Raw genomic sequence first — 20,530 nt, 5'->3', positions numbered from 1 at the left:
CACATTGAGAGAAAATGTAATACTTTTCACGCCGCATTGGGTATTCAAAATGGTACACGGATAATACTGGTATTACTCTGTTATACGGCATAATGGTTTTGCTGATTAAGCAATGTGCACTACACTTCTATAATTATAGATTTCAGCTTAAAATTTACTTTCAGATTAAATGTTATTTAATAATATCTGATATAAGTTGGAACTGTGATATTAAACTGTTTTAGCCGCAATGATCAATAATTTATGAGCCGATATTAATAGAAACTATAAAATTAATTAAGTGTTGGAAACTATCAGAATATATATATTTCTCTTTACTGTTTCAAACCTTTGTAGTAATATAAAAAAGGTGTAATTGTTATTTTGTACCATCTATTAGAAGTAAAGTATTGTAAACAAATAAAAGATCAATCGTATTCATAGAAATTTAGTAAGCAAGATCGTTTCTCATACCATGTGTGTCAAGCGCTTATGTCCTACAAAAGACAACTAAAATATCTCCAAAAATTGGTAATAATATTTAAAAATATTTAATTCAGTGGAAATTGTTAAAATAATACAACTAGAACTATTAGGTAAGTTACTCTGTGCTATCACCAGTAATGTAACGCTAGAAGCTTTGGAATGTAGGTTTATAGGCTCGACCATTTTGAAGAATAGATACAGCATATACCCAGTCCCGCATACTCTATATGCTTCTTGTTTCCTAAATTTAAGGTGAGTATACACTACGCTATACAAATATTAGGTGGATATAAGATTACGCACAATTACATCATTGCCTAGTACCGGGTACACGTTGGCGAATGTTTTTTTTTTTTTTTTTTTTTGCATGAGTATTCGTTTTCAAGGCACAATAGTTTTCATGCATGCATTTTATCAATCTAGACGCAATTACTTGACTACACGTAATTAAAATAACCGTACAGAATGTCTTAGACAATAGTTTAGAACAAAAAGTGATCTTTAAAAAAAAATTGAAGACCTATTGTAAATCTCCATGAACGGGATATCTACGACAGCCAACTATTGGACTGCTTATTAGAGCGTCATGTACTAACAAGCTGGAACCAATGGGAGCACGAATGAAAAATATGTATGTTGGCAAGACATTTGGTTGGTTCACTTTATAGCATCGAGCTTATATGATGCGTGAGGAACTACAGCTTAAGGTGGAATCCAGATCACATGAGCTCCCACAAGGAATCGAACCGGGGTGATCAACGCTAATCATTGGCTTACAGGTCCTCTTGGTTGTAATTGGTAATTGAAAGAAAATAAAGAACATGAGTTTCACTTCTTCCATAGTGGTTACGTTGACAATTGAGTTGATTGGCGTATGCTGGACAAAGTGGCCAATTATAACGTAGGACACGAACATTGGCAGTTGAATAACCTACCGTTTGCCACTGTTGGGCCTGGTTCTATGTTGCTAAGGTAGAGATCTCATTCTTTATTTTTGTCCAAAGATTAAAATAATTTTCTCATTTTTAGACAATAGAATTTTTCTTTCTCCCTTTTCCAACTAGCCTAGTAATTATTATTTTTGTTTTCACAACGTATAATAACAAGAGCAGAATGTAAATTATAGGCCTAACCACGTAGAAACATAAAAATAGACTTATATGTAGATATAGATAGATATACTAAGTATATAACGCACTTCCATGAACAAATTACTCATATGAAATTATCAAGTTATGCATGTCAACATATACACACATAAGATGTGAAAGAGTTGACCATAATCAGAAAAAAAAACAGAAAGAAGATAGCGTAATTTGATTTCAGTTTATCTTTCCTTTCAACAGCGAGGCTATACGAGACGTGGACCAACAACTTAACTTGGGCTCCAAACTATATGAGCTCCTGCCGAGGATGAGATCCTGCCAGGTCTCCTACGTCAAAGGCAATCATTAATATTTAGGCAATCAATCATTAGTAGTAGTTTTACATGGACGACATGCCTAAATTCGGCATGAAGTCTAAAAATTCTCTAACGAATTTGGTAGTCTATAAGATAGAGGAGCTTGACAACGATTCAGTTATAGTACCATCATATATACATTTCTTTAAATTTTGTATCCGATTTAGTATTTTCTGAACAATATTACTTCCTCCGTTCAAGAATATGGTATGTAAATGATAATACTGAATTGATTTATCGAGCATGTGCTATTGGTAGGTGTTATGGGCGTGAATCAACGGCCACTACATTGTAAAAAATAAAACAGCATTTAAACACATTTAGTACAGATGTTGAGGGCAAAATATAGGATGTGTGTGTGTCTTTATAAAGTGTACTTCGCGTGTCCAAAACTTTTCATTCTCCGAGAACAGTATCTACTATGACATATTTAAAATTAAAACACTTCTCGGCAAGCAGTTCGAAAACAAAATGATGACATACATTTTGCACATTTTGGAATGCGTTTGGGACATACTTTGACAACACAGTACCTACAACTGGTGAATATGTGTCATCCGAAGGTGTTCAAAGAGTATCGGTAATGTGTACAGTGTTCTACTGTGTCTAAAAGTAGTTTCTGTATTCTTTGCAGTGTGACAGTGATATTCCAGGAAATCAATTACTTTATCTCAGACAAAAAAGGGTAGAAGGTCTAACACAGCACCTATCAGCTGAATCTCATAATTCCATTTTACAATAATCCTGTTCTCACACAAAAATGATAGTGCTTTGAAGAAAGGATGGCATTGAGGAAGCCATAGTTAATTTTCAAGTGATAACTATAATATTTCATGAATTTGCTGTCATGCTAAGATGCAGTATGATCAAGGAATATTAGATTTCGGAGTAAAGTATGTAATATAAAGTGACAAGCGGAAAGATTACTCAAGTGAACTAAACAAAATCAGACACTCTGTTTCAGAAACGTGGAACAACTTGATCTTTGGATTGTGCTATTAAAGTATCCGACAACTGTTTTTGTGTTTCAAAAAAAGTAAGGTACGTAATCAAAGGAGCTTGATCTATAGTGGAGCCCTATTTAATACGTGATAACAAATGTGTAGGTTTACAGTGTTGTTTGTCTAAGGTAGGACATGATATAAAATTATATCTATATATGATTACATACACATTGATGATTAGATATGGATTTAGTGGACGAAGAGTTAATCCTCGTCATACTTCAGTGTAGGCCCGTATCCAGGGGAGGTCTAGGGGGACCGGACCCCCTAAATTTTTGCTGGCCCCCTCTAAAATTTTCACGGTAGGCTTGCAAATGAACTATAACATGGTGATAAACTATAATATGGTTTGATCGGCCCCCCTAACTTCAGGCGCCCTTCCCCTATATTTTTGGGCTGGCTACCGGTCTGCTTCAGTGTAAGAAGAAACAGTTAATCAGATCATTTTAATTACCAAAATTATGTTCATGGTTGCAAAACCTACATGGATGGCATATCAAAATCGAATGGTTTAATGGTCAAAATGGCATTATGCCATTCATTCATGTGACGGATCCAAGCAAAACAGTAAGAACCAATCATAAGTTAACCCTAGTTATAAACGCCAAATCGTCTGTAACACAAACGGGAATTACTGAATAAGGAGCATTGCAGCAATAAGGAAGAAGTACCCAATTAATTGGAGGATGAAAAAGTATTCAGCCGGATAAATCAAAACCTCATTGTTTCATTGATTAACAAAGGAGTTTTTGCAATCAGAAAATTTGGATAAAATGTTCATTAGAATAAAGCATTCCTATATGGGGCGAACGCAACACAGCAACATAATTTAAATATGAGGCGTTGGATGGCAAAGTGGCGTAAGTCAGTTTTGAGACATTGTGAGATGCTAATACTTTTATTATTATTATTATTATTATTTTATTATTATTATTATTAAAATCGATACAGAAAAAGGTTACAAAATCGGTTCTTTCTGGTGTCATCGTTTGGCCTATGGTCTGCTCTTTTAATTCTAAGGTACGCACCGTTGCCATCCAACAGGTTAGGGTTGCAAGTTCACTGAAATGATTGCATCTCATTTCTTTTTTCAATGACTTACGCCACTTTGCCATTCAACGCCTCATATACATAAGTATATATAAAGACAAAATCTGTGAAGTCGATATTTAGGTGGAACTAATTTGAACTAATTTTTGTATAACTTTTCAAATTGTTTTCGGTAAATATAACATTTTTCAATTAATTTTCTACGTTTTGGTAGATAATTACGTTGTGTGTACCTCGTAGCACACTTATGAAGACTTTTCTCTCGGTTAACATGAAGAGGACGTTTCGTTAATGGCCATGGACTATAGAAGTCTACATTTTATTATTATTATTATTATTATTATTATTATTATTATTATTATTATTATTATTATTATTATTATTATTATTATTATTATTATTATTATTATTATTGTACTTTCAGGGATTTTGAAGACGATGACTGTGTACTTTAATCAACCTCCACACACTTTATACTTCTCATCCCTTTTTGCGTCCATTCCTGTGCTTAAAGAATTAGAAGAAAAGCAGTCTTCATGGAATCCTAAAAAGCGATGGCCCTGCGATCATTTTCCCAGTCGAGTTGTGTACGACTTAATGGAGACGGATTTTGTGAAATTTTATTCTGCTAACATTGGACCACCAAAAAATATTCTGCATGCCAAGCTTACTAGTCCCATTAATTGTCGATTATTGTTCTCACCGTATTTGAAAAAGGCTTTGATTTTTGCCAATCGTGAAGATTATTACCTAGTGGCTGAGAGATGTAAATTTTTACAAGAAATCGTTTTGGTGAATGTCCACTCTATGTCATTCTCAGAGTTTTCTGTTCTTACTCGGAATGCATGTGTCGTAAAAGCTTACAACATATGTCGTATTTATGATGTGAAACTACATGATTTCGAGATAAGGCGTTATTTGTATAATTGTATCGTACACAAATCTGGAGCTAGATCCTGGTTTCAGCTGCAACCTTTCTCAAATCGTAACTTAGTAGTCCCTGAAGGATTTTACTCTAAATTGAATGCTCACAGTATGATTGCGAAGCAACCACCTTTGGAATTACATCTGTCAGTGTTTATTAACATACCGTTTGAAGATGTAGTGCAGATACTTGAAACGTACCCTACAATGCGAGTGTTTCGATACGACTATATTCTTCCTGCTCTGCATAATATTTACGTAAGATATGTGCTTCTTATGGCTCAACCATTGCACTTCGAGTTAAGGTATTTATGTATTAGATTTTTCACAATTGATGAAAATCCTGTGTTTGATGACTTCTCAAACTCTATACAAGCTATAAAAGCAGCTGTTAAATTGTGTCCCAAGCTACAAACTGTGGAGATTGAGTTGGGTATTGTAGAAGCACCTTCACCTGAAGAAATCTTTCGGCCATTACTGTCCCTTCAACATCTTGAAAATATTTCAATAACAACGTGGGAGTTTTCAGAAGATGATGTGAGATATGAATTATATGAACTTCTTGCAAATTGTGGTAAAAACTTAAAATCATTGCAACTCACTAATTTATCAAACCTAGATATTGAAGCTATTATCTGTTATTGTCCTAATTTAATACACCTAAAGCTCTTCAAAAATCCTATGCTCTTACATGGGACAGTGCCTTTGTCTCAAATTGCCACTCTGCATTACTTACAGAATTTGATTGTCCGCAACGTAAGTGAACTGATTGATCCTATCCCAAGTTACTTGTGGAAAACCATGCTTACGTCTGAGTCCCTCACTATGATAGATTTATACAGGGTAAATGTGTCAACAGAAATCTGGGACAGTCTTACAGAACGTAGTTTGCCACGGCTAGTACTGTTTTCATTAGAAAAATGCCCCACATTCCATATTAGTCACGCTTTTTTTCTGTTACACAACTGCAAGAAATTGTCGATTTTCAAAATATTCAAATGTTCATTATTGGGACCTTTAGAAAGAGATATGATATTAAATTATCTTATACATAATGATATAGATATTGAGTTTGAATATGTTATGCCTGTGATGAGAGTTTTGTTCTGATATGTTTACATTGTTACACGGCAAAATAAATTATTTTTAGTTCCAGTTTTTGATTCCATTTGATTTTTCTGAAATAAATCGATCACAACGATTGTACGCGGACGATAAGACTTAGTCTGATCTTGCCATACTTAGCATGTTGCTAGAATTTGATGAGCCTACTATGCATATGAAATATTATGGTACAGGGACTTTTGTTTTCCCGAATTATGGGTCATAACATTCAAGGTTTGGACCTAATGAAATGATATTGCATATCATATGCCTTCGATGACACTCATCCGATTTTAACCAAACTTGGCATGGTTGTAGACTTTGTAGAGCTTAGTACGCATATGAAATAATGTGATATGCAGGATTTTGATTTCTGAGTTATTGGCCACCAAATTTATGTTTGAATTTACTGAAACGCGATTGATAAAACTCTTAACCAAAATTGGTATGGTGGTAGCTTTGTATGGTGTTGCGGTAGAAGGCCTGCTTAGTACACGCTTGTGTAATGCTTGTTGTTCAATAAATCAATTAGAATATCCTCATTGTACGGATACAATACAAATGATGGAAAGTCACGTTGTATTGAAACCTACTTAACTACTTCTTTTGAAAAGCGTTCTCCAGGTAGGAAATAGAAAATTTATACACGTATGAATATTGTCTATTTTGATTAGTCTTTTTGATTTCATTATGTTCTAAAACAAAGTTTCGGTAAATATTAATTATGATCAATTTTTTCGCATACGTTATAAACATTTCTTCGAAGTTACTTCTTTTCGAACTCTCACTATTTAAAAAAAAAGAAAAAAAAGTGAACAGGATGGTAAGAAACACAGAATTTGAGAAATCAAGGTAGAGAATGTGAACTAAAATTAAATGGTAAAAGAAGAAAGTAGTTTTGGAGTCTTGTTTGGTATGAAATGAACTATGACCATTATAGAAGTTCAATGAGATATTATTAATGGAAATGAAACAATAGATAAGCATAAAATAAAAGAAAAATCTCTAAGAATGGCAAGGCCGACATTAGCAAATATTTTTATTTAAAAAAATACAGATAATTTTTTGTATCCCGTAAGGGGGGTATTCTAATATTTTAACCTTTAAACTACGGAGGTAATTTACCTTTAACCTTTAAACTACATTTAAAGCGTTTTCGTAAGGGTTTACAAGGAAGACCATTTGTCCACTCCTATTTATGGAAGATACATGAAACAAACCGTGTTACAAAAGTTATTGTACTACTATTTCGAAATCGAAATATCCGTAGTTAAGACAAGAAACAGGATATTTTGAAAACAAAGCGCTATAAGTCTTAATGTAAATTATTAATACAACTTTGAGCTAATAACTATAACTACAAAAAGTAGGTCTATTCAAAACTACTATATGCGGCCTTGTTGGGAAATGGGCATTGTCAATGCGAGTTAAAGAAATAAAAATGATTCTCCGCTCTATCTTAGGCTATACATGTATGTTGACTATAACACCATCTGACCCATAGTTATTCACTCATTTTTGTCAAATACATTTAGCGAAAGTTACAAGTTACTTGAACCAAAATCGTTTAACTCGATTACTTTATTAAGATCTACTTGTAAATCGTACGATAGTATTTCTTCGCTCCTAAAAATTGTCTATTGTCCCTGAGGTTCTCCATCTTTTCTGCCGACACACTTTTACGAACACACAATATCGTGACAAACTTATTAGATCTTTTATTGTAATATAAATTATAATATACTCAGGGGTAAAAGTGGATCTGGAAAGGTAAATGGACGCATAACGTCACACCGTCTCCCCTGCCTACTTTTGCCCATTGTACCTTTATAGGAAGTGGAGGGACGGCATAGGTATTTTCTGGAAGTAGGGGAATGATATCCTCATGCGTTCCTTCTCGCTTTTACCTCTGATAATACTGTGAAACTTTAGAAATTGTAATGGCAATACTATAAATTATAATTGTCACAAGTTTCTGTATAGTATTATTTAGGTGTCAACTAGTAGAATTGAGGATTAATATTACCGTTGACTAGTATAGTCTGTCTCAAAATTGATTTTAACTTATTTTGAAAGGTTTCGTGCTAAAAATAAATGAATAAAAAAATGTATCATCTTATGACTTCTAGACCTACAGATCATGAGAACGAATACCCTATAATTTCACTCTACCAGATAGAACAGCCTGAAACAGTCTAAATTGGCTTGAAAATAGCGATGAATCATCAGTGACAAACATATGAGTTTTCACATAAGTGCAATAAATGTAATATAAATCACTTCACTTAATAAATTGTTGCGGTAGCTACAAATGTAAAAGAAAACTAAGAAAAATACGCACTAACAAAAAAATACTAAGAAAAACTAAGAAATAAATACGTTATGTTTACGTTATTATCTAAGAAATAATTTGGATTATAATTTTATAAGGTTAAGAGCCTAAATAGCTACAATTTATTGCAAGAGCCCTCTACTTTTACCAGTTAATAATATATGCCTATGTTTTGAGATGTAGGCTTTCAAGCAAAGCTTAGAACTAACAAGGGAACCTTCCGAAAATGATAGTTGCAGGGAAAGATGTGACCTATGCCAATTGAAAGAGCTGTAACAGAAATGTGCATTCCCAAAAAATTAGCTGCCCATAGCAATAAGTTCAAAAAATATAAGGGGTGGAAGTTAGGGAAACAACAAGGTTGAACAAAGGGGGGAAAGTGCAAATTCCGCAAAAAAGGAGGGCACGGCAAAATACAATGCTGACAAGTGATGTATAGAAAGAGACTTGCCACAATAGGGAACAAATGAAGGCCACCAGTGGGGTTAACAGTGTTGCCAACTGCAATGAAAAGTACATGTTTTGCAAAGAGCACTATATGAAGTGAGTGCAATATTCAGTGTCAACCTATAATGTAGAACATAAGATATGACGTATATAATCAGTGGTACAAGCTAACAAAAGAAAATAGAAAAACAGAAGTACGAAAAACACGGAAAATACGAAGTTGGCCATAATGCGCCACATTTGATCACGAGCTGTGCATATTAGAGTGAACAAAACAAGAAAGCACCAACTATGCAGGAAACCGACATACCTAGAGTCGAAAAGAAAAACGAGTTCCAAAGTTGGCAACACTGGCCATGAAAATCCAGACAATTCTAATATAGTTATGCCACTCGCTTCACAAAAAGAAAATTCCGCATTAGTCTTCGCATTAGTCGGCATTAGTCTTCGCATCATTTGTACATGCTCGTCAACATTGTACGTGTAATTGTTCGATGAGACAATGGTCCAAACAGAAGATACATTTGCAGTGAGCACAGCGGAATACTGCCAATCCGTCACACATGGTACAATGATCGCCTGTGAATGTCTCGAAACAGTTCCCTAGAGGTGTTGGAACCTTTGGTGGTCTTTCTATCACATATCCACACTTGTAAAAAGCAAACATAATCAATGGCTCGACCTGCTGCGTGCTGCTGTCTGCAGTAGTATCACCGAATATATAATATATCCAGAGTGTCCCACCTAACTCTGCGACTGAAATAGTTTCAAAGCGAAAAAATGTGACACATCCAGTTGTACAGGACTGTACTCATGTCAGCGAGCGACAAACATCTGTGAGACACAAGTGCCCCCAGGTCCCCCGTCATAGGGTCCCAGGGGGCAACCAAAAAATTTCAAATAGCACCATCGGTCGAGTTATATTTCTTTCGATAAATCTTGGAATATGCAACAACGCAAATCAGAAATATTTACTATATGGAATTTCAAAATGGCCGCCAAAAATATATGCTCGGTGGCAAGAGCAACGTGCATTTTTGGCGGCCATTTTGAAACCCGTGGTTCATATAGCAAATATTTCTTATAGGCGGTGTTGCATCTATCCAGAGAAATATCATCCGCCCCTGTTCCCATTTGAAATGTTGCGGTTGAGCCCTCGAGCCTTATGATGGGGGGCCCTGGGGGACTTGCTTCTTATAAATTTTTCTTGGCCCTCGACATGAGTACATTCCTGTGCAATTGGATTTGCAACACCTCTTTTCGCTTCGCAGCAATTTGAGATCACAATGTTCGATGCCATGTTAAGACACAACATATATTTGTGACGGCCATTTTGAAAACCATGCTTCATATAGCAAATGTTTCCTATAGGTGTTGTTTGCACATTCCATGATCTATCGAAAGGGATGCCACTCGGTCTCTGTTGCCATTTGAAAGTTTGAAGTTGGCTCCTGGGACCCTATGATGGGGATCCTGTGGGCACTTGCTTCTTACAGACTTTTATCACCCCCTTACATTGGTACATTCCTGCACAACTGGATCCGTCACATTTTTGTTCGTTTAGCAAATCTTTCAGGTCACAGTTTGCTGGGACACCCTGTATATTCCCAAATACGACCCAACCATGACATAATGTTCACTACTTCTATTATCGGTTGTTGGCTCAACCCAACCATTTCATGTTTCCCGACTTGGCATTGCCTCAATCACTCTAGCATTAATGCATTCCGAGTGATGCCTGTTGCCGGAATTTTCTTTTTGTGAAGCGAGTGGCATAACTATATTAGACTTGTCTGGATGTTCATGGCCAGTGTTGCCAACTTTGGAACTCGTTTTTCTTTTCGGCTCTAGGTACGTCGGTTTCCTGCATAGTTGGTGCTTCTTGTTTTGTTCATTCTAATATGCACAGCTCGTGATCAAATGTGGCGCATTATGGCCAACTCCGTCTTTTCCGTATTTTTTGTACTTCTGTTTTTTCTATTTTCTTTTGTTAGATTGTACCACTGATTATATACGTCATATCTTATGTTGAGTTGAGTTGATTTTTGTTTAGCGTCCCGTTCAGCAGCGAGGCTATATGAGACGTGGACCTACTGATTAACGTGGACTCCGAACCACATGAGCTCCCGCCGGGAAACGAACCCGGGTCTCCCACGCCAAAGGCGCGTACGCTAACCGCTTAGCCACGAGGGAGCTCACATATCTTATGTTCTACATTATAGGTTGACACTGAATATTGCACTCACTTCATATAGTGCTCTTTGCAAAACATGTACTTTTCATTGCAGTTGGCAACACTGTTAACCCCACTGGTGACCTTCACTTGTTTTGTTCCCTATTGTGGCAAGTCTCTTTCTATACATCACTTGTCAGCATTGTATTTTGCCGTGCCCTCCTTTTTTGCGGAATTTGCACTTTTCCCCCCTTGTCCAACATTGCTGTTTCCCGAACTTCCACCCCTTATATTTCTTGAACCTATTGCTATGGGCAGCTAATTTTTTGGGAATGAACATCTCTGTTACAGCTCTTTCAATTGGCATAGGCCACATCTTTCCCTGCAACTATCATTTTCGGAAGGTTCCCTTGTAAGCTATGAAAGCCATGAAATAGCATATGTGCTAGACCTATATGATTAGAGAGGTCAAGGTATGCGTTACTTAAATTAACCAGTTAAACAACTAATTATCAGAAACTTTTATTATGTTTAGTAAAAAGTAAGTTTACATCTACAACTATAAAAAAATATAAATCAGTTTAATTATCTTGAACATACAATATTAATCACTTTCTTTGGCAAAAATCTCAATACCGCAACACAGCAGCGGCGTGGTCCTGGAATAAATAAGAAAGTAATTATTATTAGTAGTATGATTAGTGATTACAATTTATCCATATACAGAACATAGTACATATATTATTATTACATACGTTACTTGTTAAATGCCAAGAAAGGTCTACACTAGACTTTCGAAGTAAAACATTCACTTTAGTTTTGACAGAATATATCAAATCGCATCGAAAGGACTTCTATAACTTGAAATCATTAAAATTTATACAGGGTGCGGCACGTAAAACCGGCCCGTCGTAATATTCTGGTATATGGTGTTTTTGGCAACACTTAAATAATCTACCTTCCTACCAAGAGATGGCGTGTCGAGGTCGGGTCGACTTACGTGAATAGTAGAAAATGGATCGATCTGGCTCAACATCACTCAACATAGAACAACTCAGGAGTCCCTGGGAAATTGAGCACCTTACACCGTGAACCCACGGTCTTTTAGGACCTCCATTTTAGGGGTGTATTTGTTCCCTTTTATGAGCACTTTTTAGGGGGTGTACTCGTTCTCTTTTATGAGCACATTTTAAGGGGTGAACTCGTTCTCTTTTATGAACACTTTTTCAACCCCTATTTTAACATAGCAGATAACACATAAGATTACGAACACATAGAAGAGCAGATAACACATAAGACTACGTAACACACAGCAGAGCAGATAACATATAAGAGTACGTAATACACAGCAGAGCAGATAACATATAAGAGTACGTAACATAACAAGGGTGTATTCGTTCTCTTTTATGAGCATATTTTTCAACCCCTATTTTAACATAACAGAAATTACACTGAGACTACGAACACATAGAAGAGCACATAAGACTACGAACACATAGAAGAGCAGAAGACTACGTAACATAGCAAGGGTGTATTCGTTCTCTTTTATGATAACTTTTTTCAACCCCTGTTTTAACATAGCAGATAACACATAAGATTAAGAACACATAGAAGAGCATAAGACTACGTAACATAGCAAGGGTGTATTCGTTCCCTTTTATGATCACTTTTTCAACCCTTATTTTAACATAGCAGAAATTACAAACACACAGAAGATACATAAGACCCGTTCCACTCCTTCTTAAACATAGCACAGCTAATAAAAGAGTATGGCTCATTTTTCAACCCTAATTTTATCATAACAGAAATCACACAGAGACTACAAAACATAGCGAAGATTAAACATATTCTATTTTAGTGGGTGTACTCGTTCTCTTTTACGAGTACATTTTAGAGGGTGAACTCGTTCCCTTTTATGATCACTTTTTCAACCCCTATTTTAACATAGCAGATAATACATAAGATTACGTACTTTTTCCACCCTTTATTTTACCATAGCAGAGAATACATGGAGACTACGAACACATAGTAGAGCAGATAATCTTTTATGAACACTTTTTAAGAGGTGGACTCGTATGATCACTTTTCCATCCCTATTTTTACAACGGCAAATAATACATAAAGCAGGGGTGTACTCGTTTCAACCCCTATTTTAACATAGACAATGAGCACATTATAGCAAAGATTACTGAACCGTCCACCCACGGTCTACAGATAGTCATTTTAAGGGATGTATTCATTCTCTTTGATGATCACTTTTTCCACCCTTATTTGAACATAGCAAATTCATTCCACCCCTAATTGAACAGTCCATTTTAAGGGTGTACTCATTCTCTTTTATGAGCTTCGTTTCCAACCCTTATTCGAACACAGCAAAAACTAAAAAAATGGGGATGTACTTGTTCCCTTTTTAACCCCTATTTCCCACAGAGGCTACGGACATAGGACATTACATAGCAAAGAATTCTTTTTACCTGGGTCTTATAGTTTATGTGGGATACGCCCTTTCTATGACAATTTTAACCGATTTGTATGAAACTTGGTACATGGGGGTTTTCGGACATGCTGATTACGAATATCATTTTATTTCTACCTGGGTCTTATAGTTTATGTGGGATACGCCCTTTGTATGACACTTAAAACCCAATCACTCGTAAACGAAGCAACATATTAAGGTTCTGTTTCCTCATTTAGCAATTGGTCATCAACTACTACAAGTTCCAAAAATAATGACCATCGAGGTCAAAGGTCAAAATACTTAAAACCTAATAACTCGAAAACGGAGCCAAATATTGAGATGCTGTTTAGTAATAGTGTATCAACTACTACAAGTTTCAAAAATAATGACTATCGAGGTCAAAAGGCCAAATAACTCGTAACAGAGCAACGGATAAATGTGTGTGATCTATTCAATTTTGTATCAAGCAGAAAAAGTGAGTGGCTTATTTACTTTTGTATTAATGAAAAAGAAATCAAAGAAACACTATTTTAACTAGCTCAATATTTTTGTGCTACTCAAACAAACGAAAGAATAAATTTGAATGACCTATTCAATTTTGTACCAACGAGAAATGCCATTTTATCTAGCTTAGAATTTTATATCATTTCGTACTACTCAAATAAACAAAAAAACCGAAGAAGGTTCATTTTAACTAACTCAGACTTTTATACCATTTTGTACTACTCCAATAAACGAAGGAATAGAATATTTTAAAAAAAAGAAGTGAAGATTAGGTGGATTATTTTCTTTCGTACCAACTGGAAAAGAGAAGAAGAGCCACTTCAACTATCTCATTATGTACTGTTTACCATTTTAACTGGCTCAGAATTTTACTACTCAAATAAAAAATGGAGTATTTAGTTTTATACCACCGAGAAAAACAAAGAAATTATACCATTTTGGAGTATTCAAATAAACAAAGGACTTATAATTTGTGTCAACTATAAAACGGGCCATTCTGTATGATTTCAACAAACAAAAGGAAAAAGCAAAAAAGGATCATTTTAAACTTGTCTAATAAAGGAAGGCATAACTATGAGTGAGACCAGAGAAAAAAACGAAGAAGGCCTATTTTAACTAACTGAGAATTTCTGTACCTTTTTGTACTATTTAAACAAAGGATGGAATAAATTTGAGTGGCCAGAAAAATCGAAGATGGTCCAATTTAGCTAACTCAGAATTTATATACCTTTGTACTAGCCCAATGAACGAAAGAACAAATGTGGGTGTTCTACTTTTTTATACCAAACAAAGAAGAACCATTTTAACTTGCTCAAACACAATTTTAACTAGCGCAGAATTTCTGTAACGTAAAATTTAATTTGGATGTAGTAACAAGAAAGAAAGCAAAGATATGTCATATTAACTATTTATATAAACGAAGGAATATATTTGAGTGGTCTATTCAATTTAATACCAATGAGAAATGCCATTTCCAGGCCATATTTTACTATTTTAAACAAAACGAAGGGTTAAATTTGAGAAAGCGAACATGGATCATTTTACTCAAATTTGGATGGAGTATTTAGCTTTGTATGAACCAGAGAAAAGTGAAGAAGGTCCATTTTAACTAGTTCAATATTTCTGTACAATTTTGTACAACCCAAATAAAAGAAATTTTATTTTTGTACCAATCAGAAGAAAATCAAAGAAGGGTTATTTTAACTAGCCAAGCAGAAAAAGGAAAGAATTAACACTTTGTACTAATCAAGTAAACAAAGGTATAAATTTGTACTGACCAGAAAAGAAGAAGAATGTTCAGCATTCTATACTTTTTTGCCATTTATTTTGGTGTTCTATTTCCTTTTGTACCAACGAGAACCATTTTTAACTGGCTTAGAATTTTATACCTTTTTGTAAAATTTGTACCAAACCGAAGAAAGGCAAGGAAATACCATTTTAAATAGCTCAGCATGTTATAACTTTTTGTGTTTTTGGTCTACCCAATTTCTTAACCATGTTGTACTATTTAAACAAACAAAGGAATAAATTTGTGTGACCTATTCACTTTTGTAACAAGCAGAAAAAGGAAAGAATAAATTTGAGTGGTTTAATCAAAGAAGGTCAATGGTAACTAGCCTTTTTGTGCTATTAAATTTGAGTGACATATTCAACTTTGTACCAAGTAGAAAAAGTTTGTTTGCAATTAAAAAAGCGGAGAAGGTCTATTTTTATGTACATTTTGTACTACTCAAATTTTGTTTTCTGTACCAACCACAGAAAAACAAAGAAAGACCCTATTCTGCTACTCAAACAAACGAAGGAATAAATTTGTTTGACCTATTCACTTTTGTAGCAAGCAGAAAAAGCCCCTTTTAGTTTTATACCAACCACGAAAAGAAAGGGAAGAAGTCCCATTATAACAAGCTCGGTATTTTTATAACATTTTGTATTACTCTAATAAATTTGAGTGGTCTATTTCATTTGTGTAACAATCAGAAGAGAAGCTGAGAATTTTATACCTTTGTGGTGCTACATTTTGTATTATTTTTGTGTCATCCAGATCAGTTTATTTATTTCTTTTAAAGAAAATAATACATTACTCTCACTGACAAATCAGTTGCCAGAGTCCAATGTTCGTTATCCATTAAATTCTTAATATTACAATACTACAAATTGATCCATTTATAAAATAATATAGTTAACAATTCAAGTTCTTCTATTCATACACTATCAAATGCATATGCTACAGTGTCTCAGTGTTCATTTACAGAATTAAATAATTGTTTATCTTTCTCTAAAAACATTTCTACTATTTCTTTGATTTAATAATCACACCCTGTAATGTATTCATATACCAGATTAAATTTTTTCTCCAAAGTATAAGTGTTCTTAATATTACAACCTTTAAAATGCTTCTTTAAATAGAGTTTATAGATTTCCTCTCTCATTTCACGTTTAATTAAAATTGTCCACACCTTTTGTAATAATTCGTAATCATACTGCAGCAAACAGTTGTGATCTTTTTCATTTTCATTATGGTCAGAACATGCTTCACATAATAATACTGAATTTGGTGTGTACTCATTAAATAATTGTATAACACATGTATCACTAATACTTTCACTAGTACACCCGCAATCATTAACTTCTACTTCAAAACAGTTAATATTTGAAACACTGTCATCATCACTTTCAGGGAGTATTTCATCATTATATCTACTATAGCGTCTAAAATAATACATTTCTTCTATTTCCTGTGTTGGATATATGATTCTCACTTTATCACGTAATTCATCTGGCAAATCGGGGTCAGACGGGTGAATTAAAAGTATAGGTTTTTCGTTTTCATGCTGAATTTCTTTTTCTCTAGGTGAAACATAAATATTCTCCTTGCTCTTCAGCAAAAACAAATCAAATAAATATATTTTTTCAAGTGTGATACATCTATTTATATACCTACAATAAAACCATTCTATGCATTCTCCGTTTTATATTACAATCAAATAATATGTTTCAAGGCAATACAAAGAAACAATTCGTTAATATAACATCATGATGTATGTTCTACTATTTTCCAAATATACTCCATAAACTTACATTCCATTATAATAAAATACATAAATGCAAAAAATATATATTTGTCTTTTTGAACTTAGACGAGGAAAGAAAGTTTAAAAAAATAATTGAATCGTTGAGCAATAGGCAGTACCTTAGAACTCTCACTATACTAGCAATACAAATGTTAGGTAACGCATTCGTAACGTAGCTTAAATATCTGCAGCATTCTTTTTAGATGGTATGGAACATGGAACTTTGAAAATATTTCTTACTTTGATATGATCTCTTCTTCTGCTGTGATTCAAATTGGCTAAGCATGCTGTCACGATTCCTCGTCCTTCATCAGTTTTCTATAGTACGCTAATTGTTATGCTGTTCTATTGTATTTCTATTGTACGCTGTTCTACACAATTATGACGCAACTCTGGTTTGTTAAATCTCACGTTCAAATAATTTCTCAGCCTTACTTAGTGACGGGAGAGACAATTTAAATTGTTCTCTGGATGACACAAAAATAATACAAAATGCAGCACCACAAATTTATAAAATTTTGAGCTTTTCTTCTGATTGTTACACAAATGAAATAGACCACTCAAATTTATTAGAGTAATACAAAATGTTATAAAAATACCGAGCTTGTTATAATGGGACTTCTTCCCTTTCTTTTCGTGCTTTTCTTGCTTGCTACAAAAGTGAATAGGTCAAACAAATTTATTCCTTCGTTTGTTTGAGCAGCAGAATATGGTCTTTCTTTGTTTTTCTCTGGTTGGTATAAAAAGTAGAACACCCACATTTGTTCTTTCGTTCATTGGGCTAGTACAAAGGTATATAAATTCTGAGTTAGCTAAATTGGACCATCTTCGATTTTTCTGGCCACTCAAATTTATTCCATCCTTTGTTTAAATAGTACAAAAAGGTACAGAAATTCTCAGTTAGTTAAAATAGGCCTTCTTCGTTTTTTCTCTGGTCTCACTCATAGTTATGCCTTCCTTTATTAGACTAGTTTAAAATGATCTTTTTTTGCTTTTTCCTTTTGTTTGTTGAAATCATACAGAATGGCCCTTTTTATAGTTGACACAAATTATAAGTCCTTTGTTTATTTGAATACTCCAAAATGGTATAATTTCTTTGTTTTTCTCGGTGGTATAAAACTAAATACTCCATTTTTTATTTGAGTAGTAAAATTCTGAGCCATTTAAAATGGCATTTCTCATTGGTACAAAATTGAATAGGTCACTTAAATTTATACTTTCGTATATTCAGCTAGTTCATTTTTTCTCGTTGGTATAAAAAGTAGAACATCCAAATTATTCTTTCGTTACAGAAATTATGAACTTGTTAAAATGATCCTTCTTCGTTTTTTTCTGATTGATACAAATATAGTACATATCAGTAGTTCAAAAGTTACAGAGATTCTGAGCTCGTTAAAATTGTCATTTTTCGTTTGGTAAACAGTAGATAATGAGATAGTTGAAGTGGCTCTTCTTCTCTTTTCCAGTTGGTACAAAAGAAAATAATCCACATAATCTTCACTTCCTTTTTTAAAATATTCTATTCCTTCGTTTATTGGAGTAGTACAAAATGGTATAAAAGTCTGAGTTAGTTAAAATGAACCTTCTTCGGTTTTTTTGTTTATTTGAGTAGTACAAAATGATATAAAATTCTAAGCTAGATAAAATGGCATTTCTCGTTGGTACAAAATTGAATAGGTCATTCAAATTTATTCTTTCGTTTGTTTGAGTAGCACAAAAATATTGAGCTAGTTAAAATAGTGTTTCTTTGATTTCTTTTTCATTAATACAAAAGTAAATAAGCCACTCACTTTTTCTGCTTGATACAAAATTGAATAGATCACACACATTTATCCGTTGCTCTGTTACGAGTTATTTGGCCTTTTGACCTCGATGGTCATTATTTTCGAAACTTGTAGTAGTTGATGAACTATTACTAAATGTGGAAACAGCATCTCAATATTTGGCTCCGTTTTCGAGTTATTAGGTTTTAAGTATTTTGACCTTTGACCTAGATGGTTAGTGCTTTTTCAGCATGTACTATTTGATGACCTATTACTAGATTTGGAAACAGCACCTCAATACGTTGCTTCGTTTTTGAGTTATTGGGTTTTAAGTTTTTTGACCTTTGACCACGATGACCACTAATTTTGGGACATGTAGTACCTGATGACATATTGCTAAATGTGGAAACAGCACCTCAGGATGTGGATACATTTTCGAGTTATTAGGTTTTAAGTATTTTGACCTTTGACCTCGATGGCCATTAATTTTGGGACACGTAGTAGTTGATGACCAATTACTAAATGTGGAAACACCATCTCAATATGTTGCTCCGTTCTGAGTTATTAGGTTTTATGTCTTTTGACCTTTAACCTCGATGGTCATTATTTTCGGAACTTGTAGTAGTTAATGACCAATTGCTAAATGAGGAAACAGAACCTTAATATGTTGCTTCGTTTACGAGTGATTGGGTTTTAAGTGTCATACAAAGGGCGTATCCCAAATAAACTATAAGACCCAGGTAGAAATAAAATGATATTCGTAATCAGCATGTCCGAAAACCCCCATATACCGAGTTTCATACAAATCGGTTAAAATTGTCATAGAAAGGGCGTATCCCACATAAACTATAAGACCCAGGTAAAAAGAATTCTTTGCTATGTAATGTCCTATGTCCGTAGCCTCTGTGGGAAATAGGGGTTAAAAAGGGAACAAGTACATCCCCATTTTTTTAGTTTTTGCTGTGTTCGAATAAGGGTTGGAAACGAAGCTCATAAAAGAGAATGAGTACACCCTTAAAAATGGACTGTTCAATTAGGGGTGGAATGAATTTGCTATGTTCAAATAAGGGTGGAAAAAGTGATCATCAAAGAGAATGAATACATCCCTTAAAATGACTATCTGTAGACCGTGGGTGGACGGTTCAGTAATCTTTGCTATAATGTGCTCATTGTCTATGTTAAAATAGGGGTTGAAACGAGTACACCCCTGCTTTATGTATTATTTGCCATTGTAAAAATAGGGATGGAAAAGTGATCATACGAGTCCACCTCTTAAAAAGTGTTCATAAAAGATTATCTGCTCTACTATGTGTTCGTAGTCTCCATGTATTCTCTGCTATGGTAAAATAAAGGGTGGAAAAAGTACGTAATCTTATGCATTATCTGCTATGTTAAAATAGGGGTTGAAAAAGTGATCATAAAAGGGAACGAGTTCACCCTCTAAAATGTACTCGTAAAAGAGAACGAGTACACCCTCTAAAATGGAATATGTTTAATCTTCGCTATGTTTTGTAGTCTCTGTGTGATTTCTGTTATGATAAAATTAGGGTTGAAAAATGAGCCATACTCTTTTATTAGCTGTGCTATGTTTAAGAAGGAGTGGAACGGGTCTTATGTATCTGCTGTGTGTTTGTAATTTCTGCTATGTTAAAATAGGGGTTGAAAAAGTGATCATAAAAGGGAACGAATACACCCTTGCTATGTTACGTAGTCTTATGCTCTTCTATGTGTTCTTAATCTTATGTGCTATCTGTTATGTTAAAATAGGGGTTG

General features: G+C 34.2%; 1 protein-coding gene across 1 annotated transcript; it reads left to right on the top strand.

The window, feature by feature from the left end:
* The first annotated feature begins 441 nt into the window (after nt 1-441).
* LOC145694127 (uncharacterized) lies at nt 442-6,055 on the top strand. Its single transcript, XM_081770245.1, has 2 exons — nt 442-575; nt 4,406-6,055. Exon 2 carries the CDS (start codon nt 4,420-4,422, stop codon nt 6,013-6,015), a length of 1,596 nt encoding a protein of 531 aa, XP_081626371.1. The 5' UTR covers nt 442-575; nt 4,406-4,419; the 3' UTR covers nt 6,016-6,055.
* Nucleotides 6,056-20,530: the final 14,475 nt, after the last annotated feature.

Source organism: Thermobia domestica, chromosome 9 (genome assembly GCF_964235325.1).
Source record: "Thermobia domestica chromosome 9, izTheDome1.hap1.1, whole genome shotgun sequence".
NCBI classification, from domain to species: domain Eukaryota; kingdom Metazoa; phylum Arthropoda; class Insecta; order Zygentoma; family Lepismatidae; genus Thermobia; species Thermobia domestica.
The sequence above is the reverse complement of the archived record's forward strand: the minus strand, read 5'-3'. Positions and strand labels throughout refer to the sequence as shown.

Excerpts from the sequence above, each read along its gene's own strand:
- LOC145694127 (XM_081770245.1), top strand. The coding sequence starts at position 4,420 with ATGACTGTGTACTTTAATCAACCTCCACACACTTTATACTTCTCATCC.